Here is a 13747-nt window from a genome sequence, read left to right as displayed (position 1 = left end):
TTGATAATTGCGTTCACCAAGCCATTCGTTGCGTGCGCTTCTGCGTTGTTGGTCAATTCATTGTGAGCAAAGATTAGTTCAGAAATTAAAATTCTCGTTGTTACGTGCTCTTGTCAACACACTGTATATCGTGAACATGGCAGAAGACGATCAACGCCTTGCATCTATTCAAAATGAGTATCTCAACTTCCTGGACGATGAAGTAAGTGCCAGTTGGTTTGTAGAATCATGGAGCATAACCGGTTGTAGACTTTCTATTGACTGATATTATTCATCGATATTCCATTATAGGAAGACCAGGGCACATATATGGCGCATGTGCGTAAAATGATCAACGATAAAAGCAAACGCTTGGTAGTGAACATCAACGATATTCGTCGTAAAAACCCTGAACGAGCGTTGGCTCTGCTGAACAGCGCCTTCGATGAGCAGCTGGCTTTCTCACGCGCACTGAAGGACTACGTCTCCTCTCTCGATCTTAGCTACGCCAAGACGCAGGAAGATTTTCATGTAGCATTTGAGGGAAGCTTTGGCAACAAGCACGTAACGCCGCGATCGTTGACTTCTCGCTTTCTGGGCAATCTCGTCTGTGTGGAGGGTATCGTGACGAAGGTATCGCTCATACGGCCCAAAGTGGTAAAGAGTGTGCACTACTGTCCGGCCACGAAAAAGGTGATGGAACGCCGTTATACGGATCTTACCTCGTTTGAAGCCGTACCAACGAGCGCAGTCTATCCGACCAAGGATGACGATGGCAACCTACTGGAGACGGAGTTTGGACTGTCGGTGTACAAAGACCACCAGACGCTTAGCATTCAGGAGATGCCCGAAAAAGCCCCTGCCGGTCAGCTGCCTCGCTCGGTAGATGTGGTGTGCGACGATGATTTGGTCGATCGCTGTAAGCCGGGCGATCGTGTTCAGATAGTGGGTAATTATCGCTGTCTGCCGGGTAAGCAGGGTGGATACACAACGGGTACCTTCCGAACCGTGCTGATTGCGAACAATATTTCGCAGCTGAACAAAGAAAGCACCCTGAGCGTCACGCGCGAGGAGATCAACATGTGCAAGAAGCTGGCGAAAAATAATGACATTTTTGATCTGCTTTCCAAGAGCCTGGCGCCATCAATTCATGGGCATGAGTACGTTAAGAAGGCCATTCTGTGCCTATTGTTGGGAGGCATTGAAAAGAATCTGGCCAACGGAACGCGTCTTCGTGGTGACGTGAATGTTTTGCTAATTGGAGATCCAAGTGTCGCCAAGTCGCAGCTCCTGCGTTATGTGCTAAATACAGCTCCACGTGCGATCACAACCACTGGTCGTGGATCGAGTGGTGTCGGTTTAACTGCGGCCGTAACAACCGACCAGGAAACGGGAGAACGTCGCCTTGAAGCGGGTGCTATGGTTTTGGCCGATCGTGGCGTGGTTTGCATCGACGAATTCGACAAGATGAGTGACATCGATCGAACGGCAATCCACGAGGTAATGGAGCAGGGGCGTGTGACTATTTCTAAAGCCGGCATACATGCGTCACTAAACGCCAGATGTTCCGTTCTCGCTGCTGCTAATCCTGTCTATGGGCGAGTAAGTAAAATGCCGTAACATTAACCCGCAGATAGTATTATTTTTTGATTAATTCTATTCTTTTCATTCACAGTATGATCAGTACAAGACGCCGATGGAAAACATTGGTCTGCAGGATTCCCTTCTCTCTCGATTTGATCTGCTGTTCGTTATGTTGGACGTTATCGACAGTGATCATGATCGTATGATATCAGATCACGTGGTGCGTATGCATCGCTATCGCAATCCGAAGGAACAGGACGGTGATGTGCTTCCGATGGGCGTTAGTGCCGTTGATATGTTATCAACCATCAATCCCGAATCGGCAGAAGATAAAGAAACACCCATGTACGAGAAATACGATCCACTGCTGCATGGCGCGTCTCGCAAGCGCAGCGATCAGATTTTGTCCATGGAATTCATGCGTAAATACATTCATATCGCCAAATGTCTAAAGCCGAAGCTGACTGAAACAGCATGCGAGATGATCTCGAACGAGTACTCTCGTCTGCGGTCGCAGGATCTAGTCGACTCGGATGTCGCTCGGACTCAACCAGTAACGGCGCGTACTCTTGAAACGCTGATTCGTCTATCCACGGCCCATGCTAAGGCACGCATGTCGCGCTCGGTTGCCGAACAAGATGCCCAGGCAGCGATCGAGTTGATACAGTTCGCTTACTTTAAGAAAGTGTTGGAAAAGGAAAAGAAAAAGCGTCGCCGGGCGGAAGCTGACGATTCGCAAGATGAGGCAGAAGAGGACGAGGAAGAGATTCAGGAGGAACCGAGATCGCAGGGTACGCGTCGGTCCAAGCGAACCCGTACAGAACATCCTGTAGACGGTGATGATTCCGACCACGAGGATCTATTAACTTCTCCACCGGATCGAGGCGACTTGACACGACGAACTACGATCGGAGCCAGCGATGGTTTGGCCGCCGCCATGGATACAGAGGGTGAATCAGGCGAGGGTAGTGTGGCAGCAATCAGCGAGGGACGTCTGAAATTATTCCGCCAGGGTGTGTTTATGGCGTTCAAACATTTCCACGATCAATCGGCATCGCTCGCTAGACTGACCAAGCACATCAACGAGAATAGTGGAGATGAGGCATTTACTCCAGGTGAAATAACGGCTGCCGTGAATCAGATGACCGAAAGTAACAGCATAATGGTACACGATGATATGGTATTCCTCATTTAAGACGGATCATGAAAATCGCTTCAAGAATTTGTTCTTTTATCCATTTCACTATAATTTTTCTTACTTACTGGGTATTATGTTAAGATAGATGTGCTCTTTGATTACTAAATAAATAAGAACGTAGTGTAAATGTTGTTTGATAAATTAACTCGGCGCTTTGATGGTGGTGAACTTACTTTAATCAAAGCAATAGCAGAGTTACCATGTATATTTCGTTACGAGAGTTTTACTGTCATATACATAACACATTTAAATGTCTATTGCCTTCGTACGTTAGGATAGTACGTCGCCTCAAACTTAGGTCTACTCTTAGGGCCATCCGGACGCACAGCACGGGGAATGTACTTCAGCGCATGCTCGTCCAAGCGTCGATTAAACATATTTTGACCCAACTCAAACGGTCTACGTTTCGCATCCATCGGCCGTGTCTTGTGGTCTATTTTGTAAATTTTTTCCCACTGGTACACTTCCGGCACTAATCGGTGACGGGGCCGGTTCGATACCAAGTGCTTGTACGCTTGCTCCATAAATGTTCGCCGGTTTACATCCTCGATATCTGCAACGCGCGTTTCCGTTGGGCACAGGTATGGCTTTAGGTTGGCTGCACGTTCCTTCGGTTGGTTGATGTAGAACATGATCAACTGAAGAAGGACTTCACTGTTGAGGCCGTGGATGGTACCACTCTCGTCAATCGAATCGTACAGCTGCAGGGCTTCCGTTCCCCAGCACAAGTTATATCGATTGTTAACATCAACTTGATCCGAGTGCAGTAGTGTCGTATTGAGCTGATACGCATAGAAGGACCAATGTTTGCCATCGGTTACAATAGTTTGGGTGGCCAACGGGTACGTTACATCGTTGAACACAGAAAACCCCTGATAGCAGGCTTGACCCAGCAACCAAGCAAAGCTGGACAAAATACCTTGAGCATGGATAGCTTGATCCAAATCGTCAACCGCACAATACTTGTAGCGGTCGTGTGCGTGAGTTCGTCGTTGAAACGACATCAAGCCAAACTCATGCTGATCACCAGGCCAAAACCCTGGCACAGTCGTAGCATGACGGAAATTGGTCATATATCCCAAAGCTAACGGATCGTACCGATAATCTGGTACTTCAACGTTATCTTGCTTAACGTCGAGTGATTCTAGTTCCTTCGAAACGAAAGCATCTAGCGGATGTTTGTGTCTTACGGCCATGTATGGCTTACCCATATACTGGATGTTGCGATCGTACGAATCGTTAGCGTATTGTTTCTGCCATTCGACGCCTTCTTTGCTCTTTTTGACCAGCTTCGGAGGATAGATGCCACCAAGAAACCAAAATGCTTCATGTCTAGGATCGAAATCTGTCTCGATCTCACTTAAATGACTGCAGTTTGAAGTAAGTGCATTAGCTAGTGTACGGTTTAGCTGCTTCAGCAGGGATCTGGTCACCGTTTCTTCCTTTTCCATTGGAGATACGTTTCCGTCGCGCAATAGGTGACTAAAAATCGGATGAGAAACATGAGCTTAATTTAATTAGCATTTCAATCGGTTGGTTTATGCCATTACCTGTAGCTTGAAAGCTCGAAAGCAACTGTGTCCTCGAGCTCACTCTGCATAGTTTGCAGTATCTTGGAGGCCTCTTCTTTCAGCGGATCGTAGAACTGGGGTAAACCTTGCTGAAAGCACGTCCTGGTCGCATACTGCACGAACGGTTTAATGTTGTACGGGAACTTTTCGTCTGTTAGCATATTCGCTTTGTATCCGTAGTACTTGGGCATGTTAATTTCGAACAGCTTTTCCTCCACTGAGCTTAGCTTTGCTATCTTATGATGCCATGACTGTTGTTCGCGTTTCTTCCTGGCCGGGTAACTTAAATCCTGTATGGCAGGGTATTCCGGTTGATTCGTATATTCGTGCGCTTTGCTGGGAAGTGGTCGGGTAACCAGCGCACGTTGGCCATGGCGACCAATATGCCATAAATAAGGACGAAAATTCACCGACAACATCGCTAGCTGCACACCGCTCCGGTTTGTTATGAAATGCCGAAAAAAGAGGTGCCGAAACATGTCTGTCGTTTTTTCGCAAATGTCATGCGTTATATCGACCATCCCAGTCGTTATGTCGACTTCCGACAATGTATGAAACGGTGGCCAGTTTTGAAATAAAAAAAAACAACCGAAAAGTAAAAATGTCATTCGATTAGATACCTCCACGCTAATGATAATTTGCGATAATAAAAGATGAAAGCAGCATTTATTTTGATAAGTACGAAAAGAAAACTAAAACTGTTAAATTGTTACTCCACTGACAGATATGACAGTGGACGTCAGTCCAGGAAGACGACGACATTCTACGTCGTGTAGGATTTTACTCACACATCGTAAAAAAAACGTGTGGTGGAAAAGAGCAGCTGAACGAGCAAAATCGCACAGCCACGAAATACGCGTTGTTTCAATTGTTAGCAAACGGGTGCATCGGAAAATTGTGAAACCGGCCAGGATCTTCAAGGACAGGTACAAAGGATTTCATTTCAGCTGATTTGGGTGCTGCCAGTGGGCGTGAATTCGCGGGGCGGTTCAGTACTGTAGACAAATAGCTGTGCTCTAGCTAGGGATAAAAATCCGCGAAAACCCCCCCGTGAGGGAAGAGTCGTGATGAGTGTCGATGCTTACGACGGAACGACTGGTTCCCAATCGCTGACCTTTGTCGATACAGAAGAGAACTTCTTCGTGGGAGCTGACTCGCAGGGTACCGAGTATGACTTTCGCGACTTTACGATACCTTCGCAAAGTCAGACCCAAGCCTCGCAGCTCGATCATCTTGGAGGAAGCAGTCAGGTAGTTAACCATTGGCAGGAATCGATTGTCAGAAGTAAACGTACTTATGTATCTTATCTTTCCTAGGTAAATGGATTCGGACGGCGTATAGGCGCTGATCCGACCAAGTTGTCCGGCATAACTTCGGCCATCGGCGAGCTGCAGTTTGAGGAGGATGAGGATGAGCTGGACCCAGTGGAGAATAAGGATCTTCCTCCACATGCGTGTCGTTACTGTGGCATACACGAACCAAGCACTGTGGTGATGTGTAATATATGCAAAAAATGGTTCTGTAATGGTCGCGGAAGCACGTCCGGGTCACACATTGTGAATCATCTGGTACGGGCCAAGCATCGGGAAGTTACGCTGCACGCGGACGGTCCCCTAGGCGAGACAGTCTTGGAGTGTTATTCGTGCGCCGTTCGGAACGTGTTTGTGCTCGGATTCATTCCCGCCAAAAGCGACTCGGTCGTTGTGCTGTTGTGCAGGTAAGTCGATAACAGGCTTCACAAGTTGCAGGATTTAAATGATATGCTCCTATCATTTACAGACAACCGTGTGCCGCACAGAACTCAATCAAGGACATGAACTGGGACCAGGAACAATGGAAACCGCTGATCGCAGATCGTTGCTTCCTGTTTTGGTTGGTAAAGATCCCAACCGAGCAGGATCAGTTGCGTGCGCGCAAAGTGTCCGCGGCTCAAATTAACAAGCTGGAAGAGCTGTGGAAAGAAAACGTTGATGCAACGTTCCAGGATCTGGAGAAGCCAGGCATCGACAAGGAACCGCAACAGGTTCAGTTACGTTACGTCGATGGGTATCAGTACCAAAATACGTTCGGACCACTAGTGAAGTTGGAGGCGGATTACGATGAAAAGTTGAAGGAAAGTCAAACGCAGGAGAACATTGAAATTCGTTGGGATACGGGCTTGAACAAGAAAACGATCGCTTATTTCACGCTGGCGAAGAACGACGGAGATATGAAGCTGATGCACGGGGATGAACTGAAGCTGCGCTACGTCGGAGAGCTGCACAAGCCGTGGAGTTGCATTGGACACGTGATTAAGGTGCCGGACAACTATGGTGACGATGTTGGCTTAGAGCTGAAACACAACCATCAGGCACCGATAGAGCGCACCAGCAACTTCTCAGTAGATTTCATCTGGAAAGGCACGTCGTTCGAGCGGATGCAACAAGCGTTGCGCAAGTTTGCGATGGATGCCAAAAGCGTTTCGAACTACATTTACACCCGTTTGCTTGGAAATGTTCGGGCCGATGGTGCTGAGGAGGTGCTGTTTCGGTTGAATTTGCCCAAACACTTCAGTGCCCCCAATCTGCCCGATCTTAACCGGTCTCAGGTGTACGCGGTCCGGCACGCACTGCAACGTCCATTGAGCCTGATCCAAGGTCCGCCCGGAACAGGAAAGACAGTCACCTCGGCCACAATTGTGTACCAACTGGCGCGTCTTAACAGTGGGCCAATCTTAGTGTGTGCCCCGAGCAACACTGCTGTCGATCAGCTAACGGAAAAAATACACCGTACAAATCTGAAGGTAGTGCGCGTGTGTGCACGATCGCGGGAGGCGATCGACTCACCGGTTAGCTTTCTGGCGCTGCACAATCAAATCCGTAATATGGCACAGAACTCGGAATTGAAAAAATTGCAGCAATTAAAGGATGAAACCGGTGAGTTGAGTCTTTCGGATGAACGCCGGTATCGGTCATTGAAAAAGCAATCCGAACGTGAACTGTTGGAAGCGGCCGATGTCATTTGCTGTACCTGCGTAGGAGCAGGTGATCTTCGTTTGCAGCGCATCAAGTTCAATTCCATCTTGATTGACGAATCGATGCAATCAACCGAGCCGGAGTGTATGGTACCGGTGGTGCTGGGAGCCAAACAGCTCATTCTGGTTGGCGATCACTGTCAGCTGGGCCCGGTAGTGATGTGCAAGAAGGCAGCTAAGGCTGGTTTGTCGCAAAGTCTGTTCGAACGGTTGGTGGCTCTTGGCATTCGTCCCTTTAGGCTTGAGGTGCAGTACAGAATGCATCCGGAGCTCTCACAGTTTCCGTCGAACTTCTTTTACGAGGGCAGTCTTCAGAACGGTGTATGCGCGGATGAGCGCAAGCTTAAAGTTGATTTCCCATGGCCCTCTCTGGAGTGTCCGATGTTTTTCCTTGTCACTCAGGGACAGGAAGAAATCGCAGGATCAGGTACGTCATACCTTAACCGTACGGAGGCATCGAATGTGGAAAAAATAACCACTCGATTCCTGAAAGCTGGTATAAAGCCGGAACAAATCGGTATCATTACGCCGTACGAAGGACAGCGGGCGTACCTGGTTCAGTACATGCAGTATCAGGGTTCATTGCACTCGAAGCTGTACCAGGAAATTGAAATAGCCAGCGTGGATGCTTTTCAAGGTCGAGAGAAGGATATCATTATCATGTCCTGTGTACGTGCGAATGAACACCAGGGTATAGGGTTTCTGAACGATCCACGTCGATTGAACGTTGCGCTGACCCGTGCCAAATATGGTATCATTATTGTCGGCAACCCAAAGGTGCTCGCCAAACAGGAACTTTGGAACCATCTGCTGAACTTCTACAAGGACAAAAAGGTACTGGTGGAAGGATCGCTCAACAATCTGAAGGAATCGATGATTCAGTTCACGAAACCGAAGAAGATCATCAATACACTGAACCCCGGTTCACATTTCATGACCAATGCCATGTATGACGCCAAGGAGGTCCTGGGCGGTGGTTATTTCGATCGTAATCCTGGCCCTTCATCCAGTTACGCACACAATCCGCTCGCGGGGTACGGTAACACGAATACCTATCACCAGCAGGGTGGATTTATGGACATGACCAATCATGGCAGCAGTAACAGCGCCAATACACCGCTTGATGCGTTCATGCGCAAAGTTCACGATCCAATCGGTTACATTTCACCCCAACGTTCACATCCCGCCGTTAGCAATATGCCGGTCCCGGTGGGAATGTTCATCAACATGTCGAACGCACCGTCACGCTTTTATCAACAGCAGCAGGCAGCAGCAATCCAGGCGGCCAAACAAACGCGTCGCCCGGTGGTAGGAAAAACTGCTAGCCAGTTGCTAGCTTCCGGTGCGGGTTCAAGCTCCGTTGCTAAACCGAGTCGCCCGCGTCCAATAGGGCCTCCTAGTAGTAGCCACAATACCCACGCGATGAACAGCACGGGCGCTTCACTTACCCAGGGCATGTCGCAGAATATGTCCCAACCGGGCTTCAGTCTGTCGCAGCAAGCAGAATTTTCCCAGGACTACATGGGTGACTATCAGTCGCAAATGGACAACATACTGTCGCAAGAATCAAACTATCACAGCCAATCCGGCCCGGGCGATCGTTTGGCGTTCGAACTGGCAAACAGTTCCCAATTCTCCCAACCGTACTGATAATGGACCGAACGGCAGAAAAGGAAAAAAAGCTGGAATGCTAGAAACGATGCAAAAGGCTATCATCCAACATAAACGACACACGGTGAACAATAACAGATGGAAGCACGATTTTATCGAGCGAGCAAAATCATGCAAAGGCTAACCTGAGGCTTACGACAGACCCCGTAAAAGCATCAATTGAGAGAGGGAGAGGGTACGAACCGCCCGCTGGCCCCGGATTACACCCATCCGGTACGCCACTATCCGAGAACCGAAATGAGTACAATTTCGCGACGAATGGTCTGTGGGGCAACAACGGTGGACACCACGATGGCGACCATCAGACGATGGGTTGACAATGCTGCGAAAGTGTCGAATCGCCGAGCTACCCACCTCTCTTCAGCCAGGGAAGCGGAAAGGAAAGGGATGCCGTTATTAGCTCAATAGTTTTGCTGAAACGAAAGGCTTTGGCGCAGGAAATGTAGCTGATGCTCTGGCCGCTCAGTGGCAGTGAGCAGTAAAACCACCGACCATAACAACAAATCTCTGTTGTCCATGAGGTAGCTCTCATGTGGCTGCAAATGAAATCATTGTATCATTGTGCAATGGTAGCAACAGAAAGCTCCTATACAGAATTGCCTGTTTGAAGGTTTGGCAGAAATATTTTTCTTGTGAGGTGCCGCTTCCGCATGGCTCTCAATTACGTTGAACGGACGAATTTCTTCAACTTCATTTACATGCAATTAAGAAAAAGCTCCTGTCCAAGCATCAGTTAACGATTGCTTCAAATTCCTTCAACGGTACATGCAAACGGTAGCACAATAATCTGACCACTAGCAAACTAGATATGGCCAGGGCATTAGTTTCCGATTGTCCGAGCCGTCTTTTCACCAGCAAAAAAAGGCTACTACACGATAATGGTACACGCGTCCAAGTGTTGCAAAATAAACCCGTTCCTCATTTCGGTTGGTTCATTGGTTCAGCAGGAGATTTACTTTTCGGTTCTTTCGGTTAAGTATGGTATAGAGACAGTGTGTAGGGTAACAGGTCAACTGCGCAAGCAACGTGCCTGAAGACACCATTAGTTTTGTTTTCGGTTCAATTACTAAAGGGTGGCAGAGGCAGAACTTGTTCGCAGCGATTAGGAAGAAGCTATCAAACATCTGGGTTCTTCGACGTCGGGTACATTGACTATTAGATTCCGTCTTATGACGATTTTGTTTCGTGTTGGTCAATAAAATATTGTTTTGAATGCAAAATTGGATCCATGGTTTAGATTTTATTTACAGCACATACCTCTCTAGCGACTCCACATGCTTCGAAGTCTCAGGAACGTTCATGAGTACCAACAGTGTCAGAGGACGATTGTATTGTAGTTACGACGCAAGCTGTGCTTTATTTTCATTAGCAGCGGTTTATTAACACACTTACGACGATACGAGTATCAACTTTGGCAACTTGTATGCTGCCGACCCTTATATGCTTATCCAGCCATCAATTGAACTCAGTTTGCACCTCCCACTTTGGACAAAGTTCATGACTCACAGGCGTATGTACGTGCCGGAACCTTTTTAATTTCTATACAGCCGTGGCCAGCCAGCAGCAGGATTCCTCCGAACGTGGAGTGACCGATTGACAGCTAGTAGCGAGTATCTTGTTGAGTTAATGTGTCTTCCGATCGTGTGTTTTACGGTGAGTGTTACGGTTGGCGGAGCTACTGAATTTGCGGTTACAAACATCGCAGGAGTAGTTTTTCTCGCCTGTATGCACGTAGCTATGCATTTTCAACTGATAATTGGTAGGAAATGCTGCAAAGAAGAATTCTTCTAAATTATTTCCTATAATCCTTTAGATAACGTTATTGCGAGCATACCCTTTTCGCACAATTTACATGCGAACGGTTTTTCACCCGTGTGCGAACGCATGTGGACCGTTAGATGCACGCGCATCATGAACCGCTTCTCACAAAGTGTACAACCGTACGGCTTTTCCTTGGTGTGTGTGCGCATATGGATCGCTAGCACGTGGTTGGCCGAAAATGCTTTGCTGCAGACGGTGCACATCACTTTCTTTGCCGTTTCCTCCCCCGTGTGCTGTCGCATGTGGCCCTACAAGAACGAAAATAAGGGGAAAAGGTGAAGCTTGCTTGGATATACCATCAGTTTCACCACCTGCTAACCCTTAGTTCTCCCTGGCTAGGATACGCCTTATCGCAGATTTTGCATTTGAACGGTTTTTCTCCCGAATGGGTACGAATGTGCACTGCCAAGTTACCGTTTTGGTTAAACCGTTTGTGACAGTAGGGACATTCGAAGGGTTTTTCGTTCGTATGCACTCGACTGTGAGCCTTTAGCTGCCAGGACAGTTTGAAACCCTTCTGGCATACGTTGCATATGTGGGGCCGCGGATCATTGTGCACTTTTTGGTGTGTGTTGAGAATGCTGCGCGTTGTGAACCGCTTGTCGCACAGTTCGCAAGCATACGGCCGTAAGCCAGAGTGCCGTCGCATGTGCACGTTCAGTAAAGTCTTTTCGTAGAACCGTGCCTCACAAACATCGCACACGTGTGTTTTTTCCCCAGTGTGACGCAACATATGATTGTTAAGGACGGACTTTTCGGCAAACTTCCTTGGGCAGTGGTTGCATTCGAAGCGTTTCTGCAAAAAGGATAAAACACCATTTCAGCTCCAGTTGTATGCGTATTTCCCAGACTAACCTACTTCGGAATGTTTTCGATTGACGTGCTTTCGGTACAGTCTACGTTTGCTAAATTGTACATCACATATCTTGCAGTGTGTTGTATCTCTTTCGAGGCTATCGTTTGCTTTATGCCGGTCGCGCGGTTCTTCTGCTTCCATTGATGCATGAATCAAATTGTTTAAATGTTCCTGCTCCAGCTGTTCCTCTTTGTCGCCAGCAACGGTAGACGCTAGTTGCGTTTCCATGATCTGAATGTACTCCTCAGTAAGCGCGTCCTTTAGGTAGTCCACATGGATCAGCTCGTCGTCCTCATTCTCATCAACAATTTCTACTTCCTTCGAAATGGCGGTACAGTTGCTGCCTATAAATTCCGACAATTCCTGCTTCAAGTTTCGAAGAATGGTAGATTCCCTGAGGGCTTGCGTTCGTGGTGGTTCCGAAGCTTCTTTGCTCGATGACGTCGTAAGTGTTGGTTCGTTTAGGAGATCATTAGGATTCACTTTCAGTGCGAGTTCTTCTACCAGTCCTGTCTCCTTGCCATCGGGGCCGGTATCGAACAGTTGCGTATGGTGCATTTGGATTGCTTTCCGGTTTGGAATTGTGACATTCTCCTCAGCCGTCACTTCCACTATCGTATTGTTTGCGTTCAGTAGCTGAAAGCGAAGCTCCTCTATGGGTACGACGACGGCGGAGGTTTCCGTGTTGCCGTCGGAGTCGGTAAGAACCACATTCAGTACTTCATACTTGGTTTCACTGTCCTGTTTAATAACGACCGACTTTTCAATCAACGATCGTATCGTCGCATCAGATGCTTTGGACATCTGCCGAAAGTTGAAACTTCGCTCCAGCTCCACACAACAGTCGGAGCAAATATGACAGGGTAGCCCATCGGATTCAGTTACCTTAAAAAGTATAAAAAGGTATAAAGTTTGCATGCATTCGAGCGAGTCCGTTTAGTGAACCTTTACCGTAAGGCTTGTGCAACTCATTATCGTTTCTGCCAGGCTCAACTCAAACAGGTCCTTCAACTGATCCTTTTCCCTTTCGCCCAAACATGTGCGACAAACGCGATCTAGGTAAATGATTTTGGGATCGGTACTACTAGATGCAGTGGTTGCACGCGTACTTCGCGATATTTTCATCGTTGATTTCGCTGTTGCTGTTGGTTTTACTTCCGTTCTAGGCAGGTCGGTCGACTGGTTGGCCATTTTTGCGCATTACGTCCGATCCTCTTTCATTGAGTTAGGTTTTTGTGCACGACGTTGAGAAGAACGGGTTTTCACTAGCTTTGTGTTGTTGTTTTGCTATGTTGACAGCACCTCGAGTCATGTTTTCCTGTCGGGAAGTTATAGGGGCAAACCACACTGTGCGAAAATATAATTTTCTCGGGAAAATCTACCGCTGCAATCGTTTCGATAGCATTAGCGGTCTATATAAAATTTTTAAGCATTTTCATTATTAAAATTTGACAAACCTTCCTTATTTTTTAATGTCAATATTTTTCATCTCCTTCCATCGAGATGAACGGGAAACATTCTTGAACTGAAGCAAAAGATACTTTGCAGAAGATTTTTAAGCGTGACATGAAATAAATGATAATGTAATGTAATATGAGGTGTAATAAATGCAAAGGTTCAATCTATATATTGTAAAAATGCTACAGAAATCCGCTTCATTTATTTCCGTACGAGAACACTGCCTCATGTACCCGCAAACTGGCTGTCATGAAAGTGTGCTGGGGAAGTAAATAAAGTCTGCATAGTGTGGACAGCACCCGAGCCATTCGCTAGCACGGTGTCTGATTGAAAAGATGGACTCGGAAGCTTTGGCAGATTAGGGAAGGATTCGTAGCTAGAACTCGCTCATAAAATTGCCATGCGAATGGATTTCTGCTACCGCCATTACCCGGTTGTACATACAGCAAGAAAAAAGTACATCAATTGAAGGTGTGTTCGTGTGTGTGTGTATGTGTTGCGGGATCCGTCTTGCGGGCGTTTCTCTTTCCCCGGTATCTTGGACGAGAGTGCATTTTGCGGCCATAGTTTTGTCGCTGCCGAAGGTGCGTGCAAAA

General features: G+C 47.4%; 4 protein-coding genes across 4 annotated transcripts; 2 read left to right on the top strand and 2 right to left on the bottom strand.

Moving 5' to 3' along the window:
- Positions 1 to 136: 136 nt before the first annotated feature.
- LOC128706834 (DNA replication licensing factor Mcm3) lies at positions 137 to 2758 on the top strand. Its single transcript, XM_053801775.1, has 3 exons — positions 137 to 202; positions 292 to 1581; positions 1655 to 2758. The coding sequence occupies exons 1-3, from the start codon at positions 137 to 139 to the stop codon at positions 2756 to 2758; spliced, it is 2460 nt and encodes an 819-aa protein (XP_053657750.1).
- Positions 2759 to 3015: 257 nt separating this feature from the next.
- LOC128708077 (39S ribosomal protein S30, mitochondrial) lies at positions 3016 to 4751 on the bottom strand. The gene is made up of 2 exons (XM_053803035.1): positions 4312 to 4751; positions 3016 to 4243 (listed from the first exon to the last, which is right to left on the bottom strand). The coding sequence occupies exons 1-2, from the start codon at positions 4749 to 4751 to the stop codon at positions 3016 to 3018; spliced, it is 1668 nt and encodes a 555-aa protein (XP_053659010.1).
- A 648-nt stretch (positions 4752 to 5399) lies between these two features.
- On the top strand, positions 5400 to 8995 carry LOC128707152 (regulator of nonsense transcripts 1 homolog). The gene is made up of 3 exons (XM_053802100.1): positions 5400 to 5582; positions 5649 to 6049; positions 6112 to 8995. The coding sequence occupies exons 1-3, from the start codon at positions 5400 to 5402 to the stop codon at positions 8993 to 8995; spliced, it is 3468 nt and encodes a 1155-aa protein (XP_053658075.1).
- Positions 8996 to 10639: 1644 nt separating this feature from the next.
- Positions 10640 to 12884, bottom strand: LOC128710198 (zinc finger protein 345-like). Its single transcript, XM_053805242.1, has 5 exons — positions 12645 to 12884; positions 11697 to 12578; positions 11157 to 11633; positions 10851 to 11085; positions 10640 to 10785 (listed from the first exon to the last, which is right to left on the bottom strand). Exons 1-5 carry the CDS (start codon positions 12882 to 12884, stop codon positions 10640 to 10642), a joined length of 1980 nt encoding a protein of 659 aa, XP_053661217.1.
- Positions 12885 to 13747: the final 863 nt, after the last annotated feature.

Source organism: Anopheles marshallii, chromosome 2, assembly GCF_943734725.1.
Source record: "Anopheles marshallii chromosome 2, idAnoMarsDA_429_01, whole genome shotgun sequence".
NCBI classification, from domain to species: domain Eukaryota; kingdom Metazoa; phylum Arthropoda; class Insecta; order Diptera; family Culicidae; genus Anopheles; species Anopheles marshallii.
The sequence above is the reverse complement of the archived record's forward strand: the minus strand, read 5'-3'. Positions and strand labels throughout refer to the sequence as shown.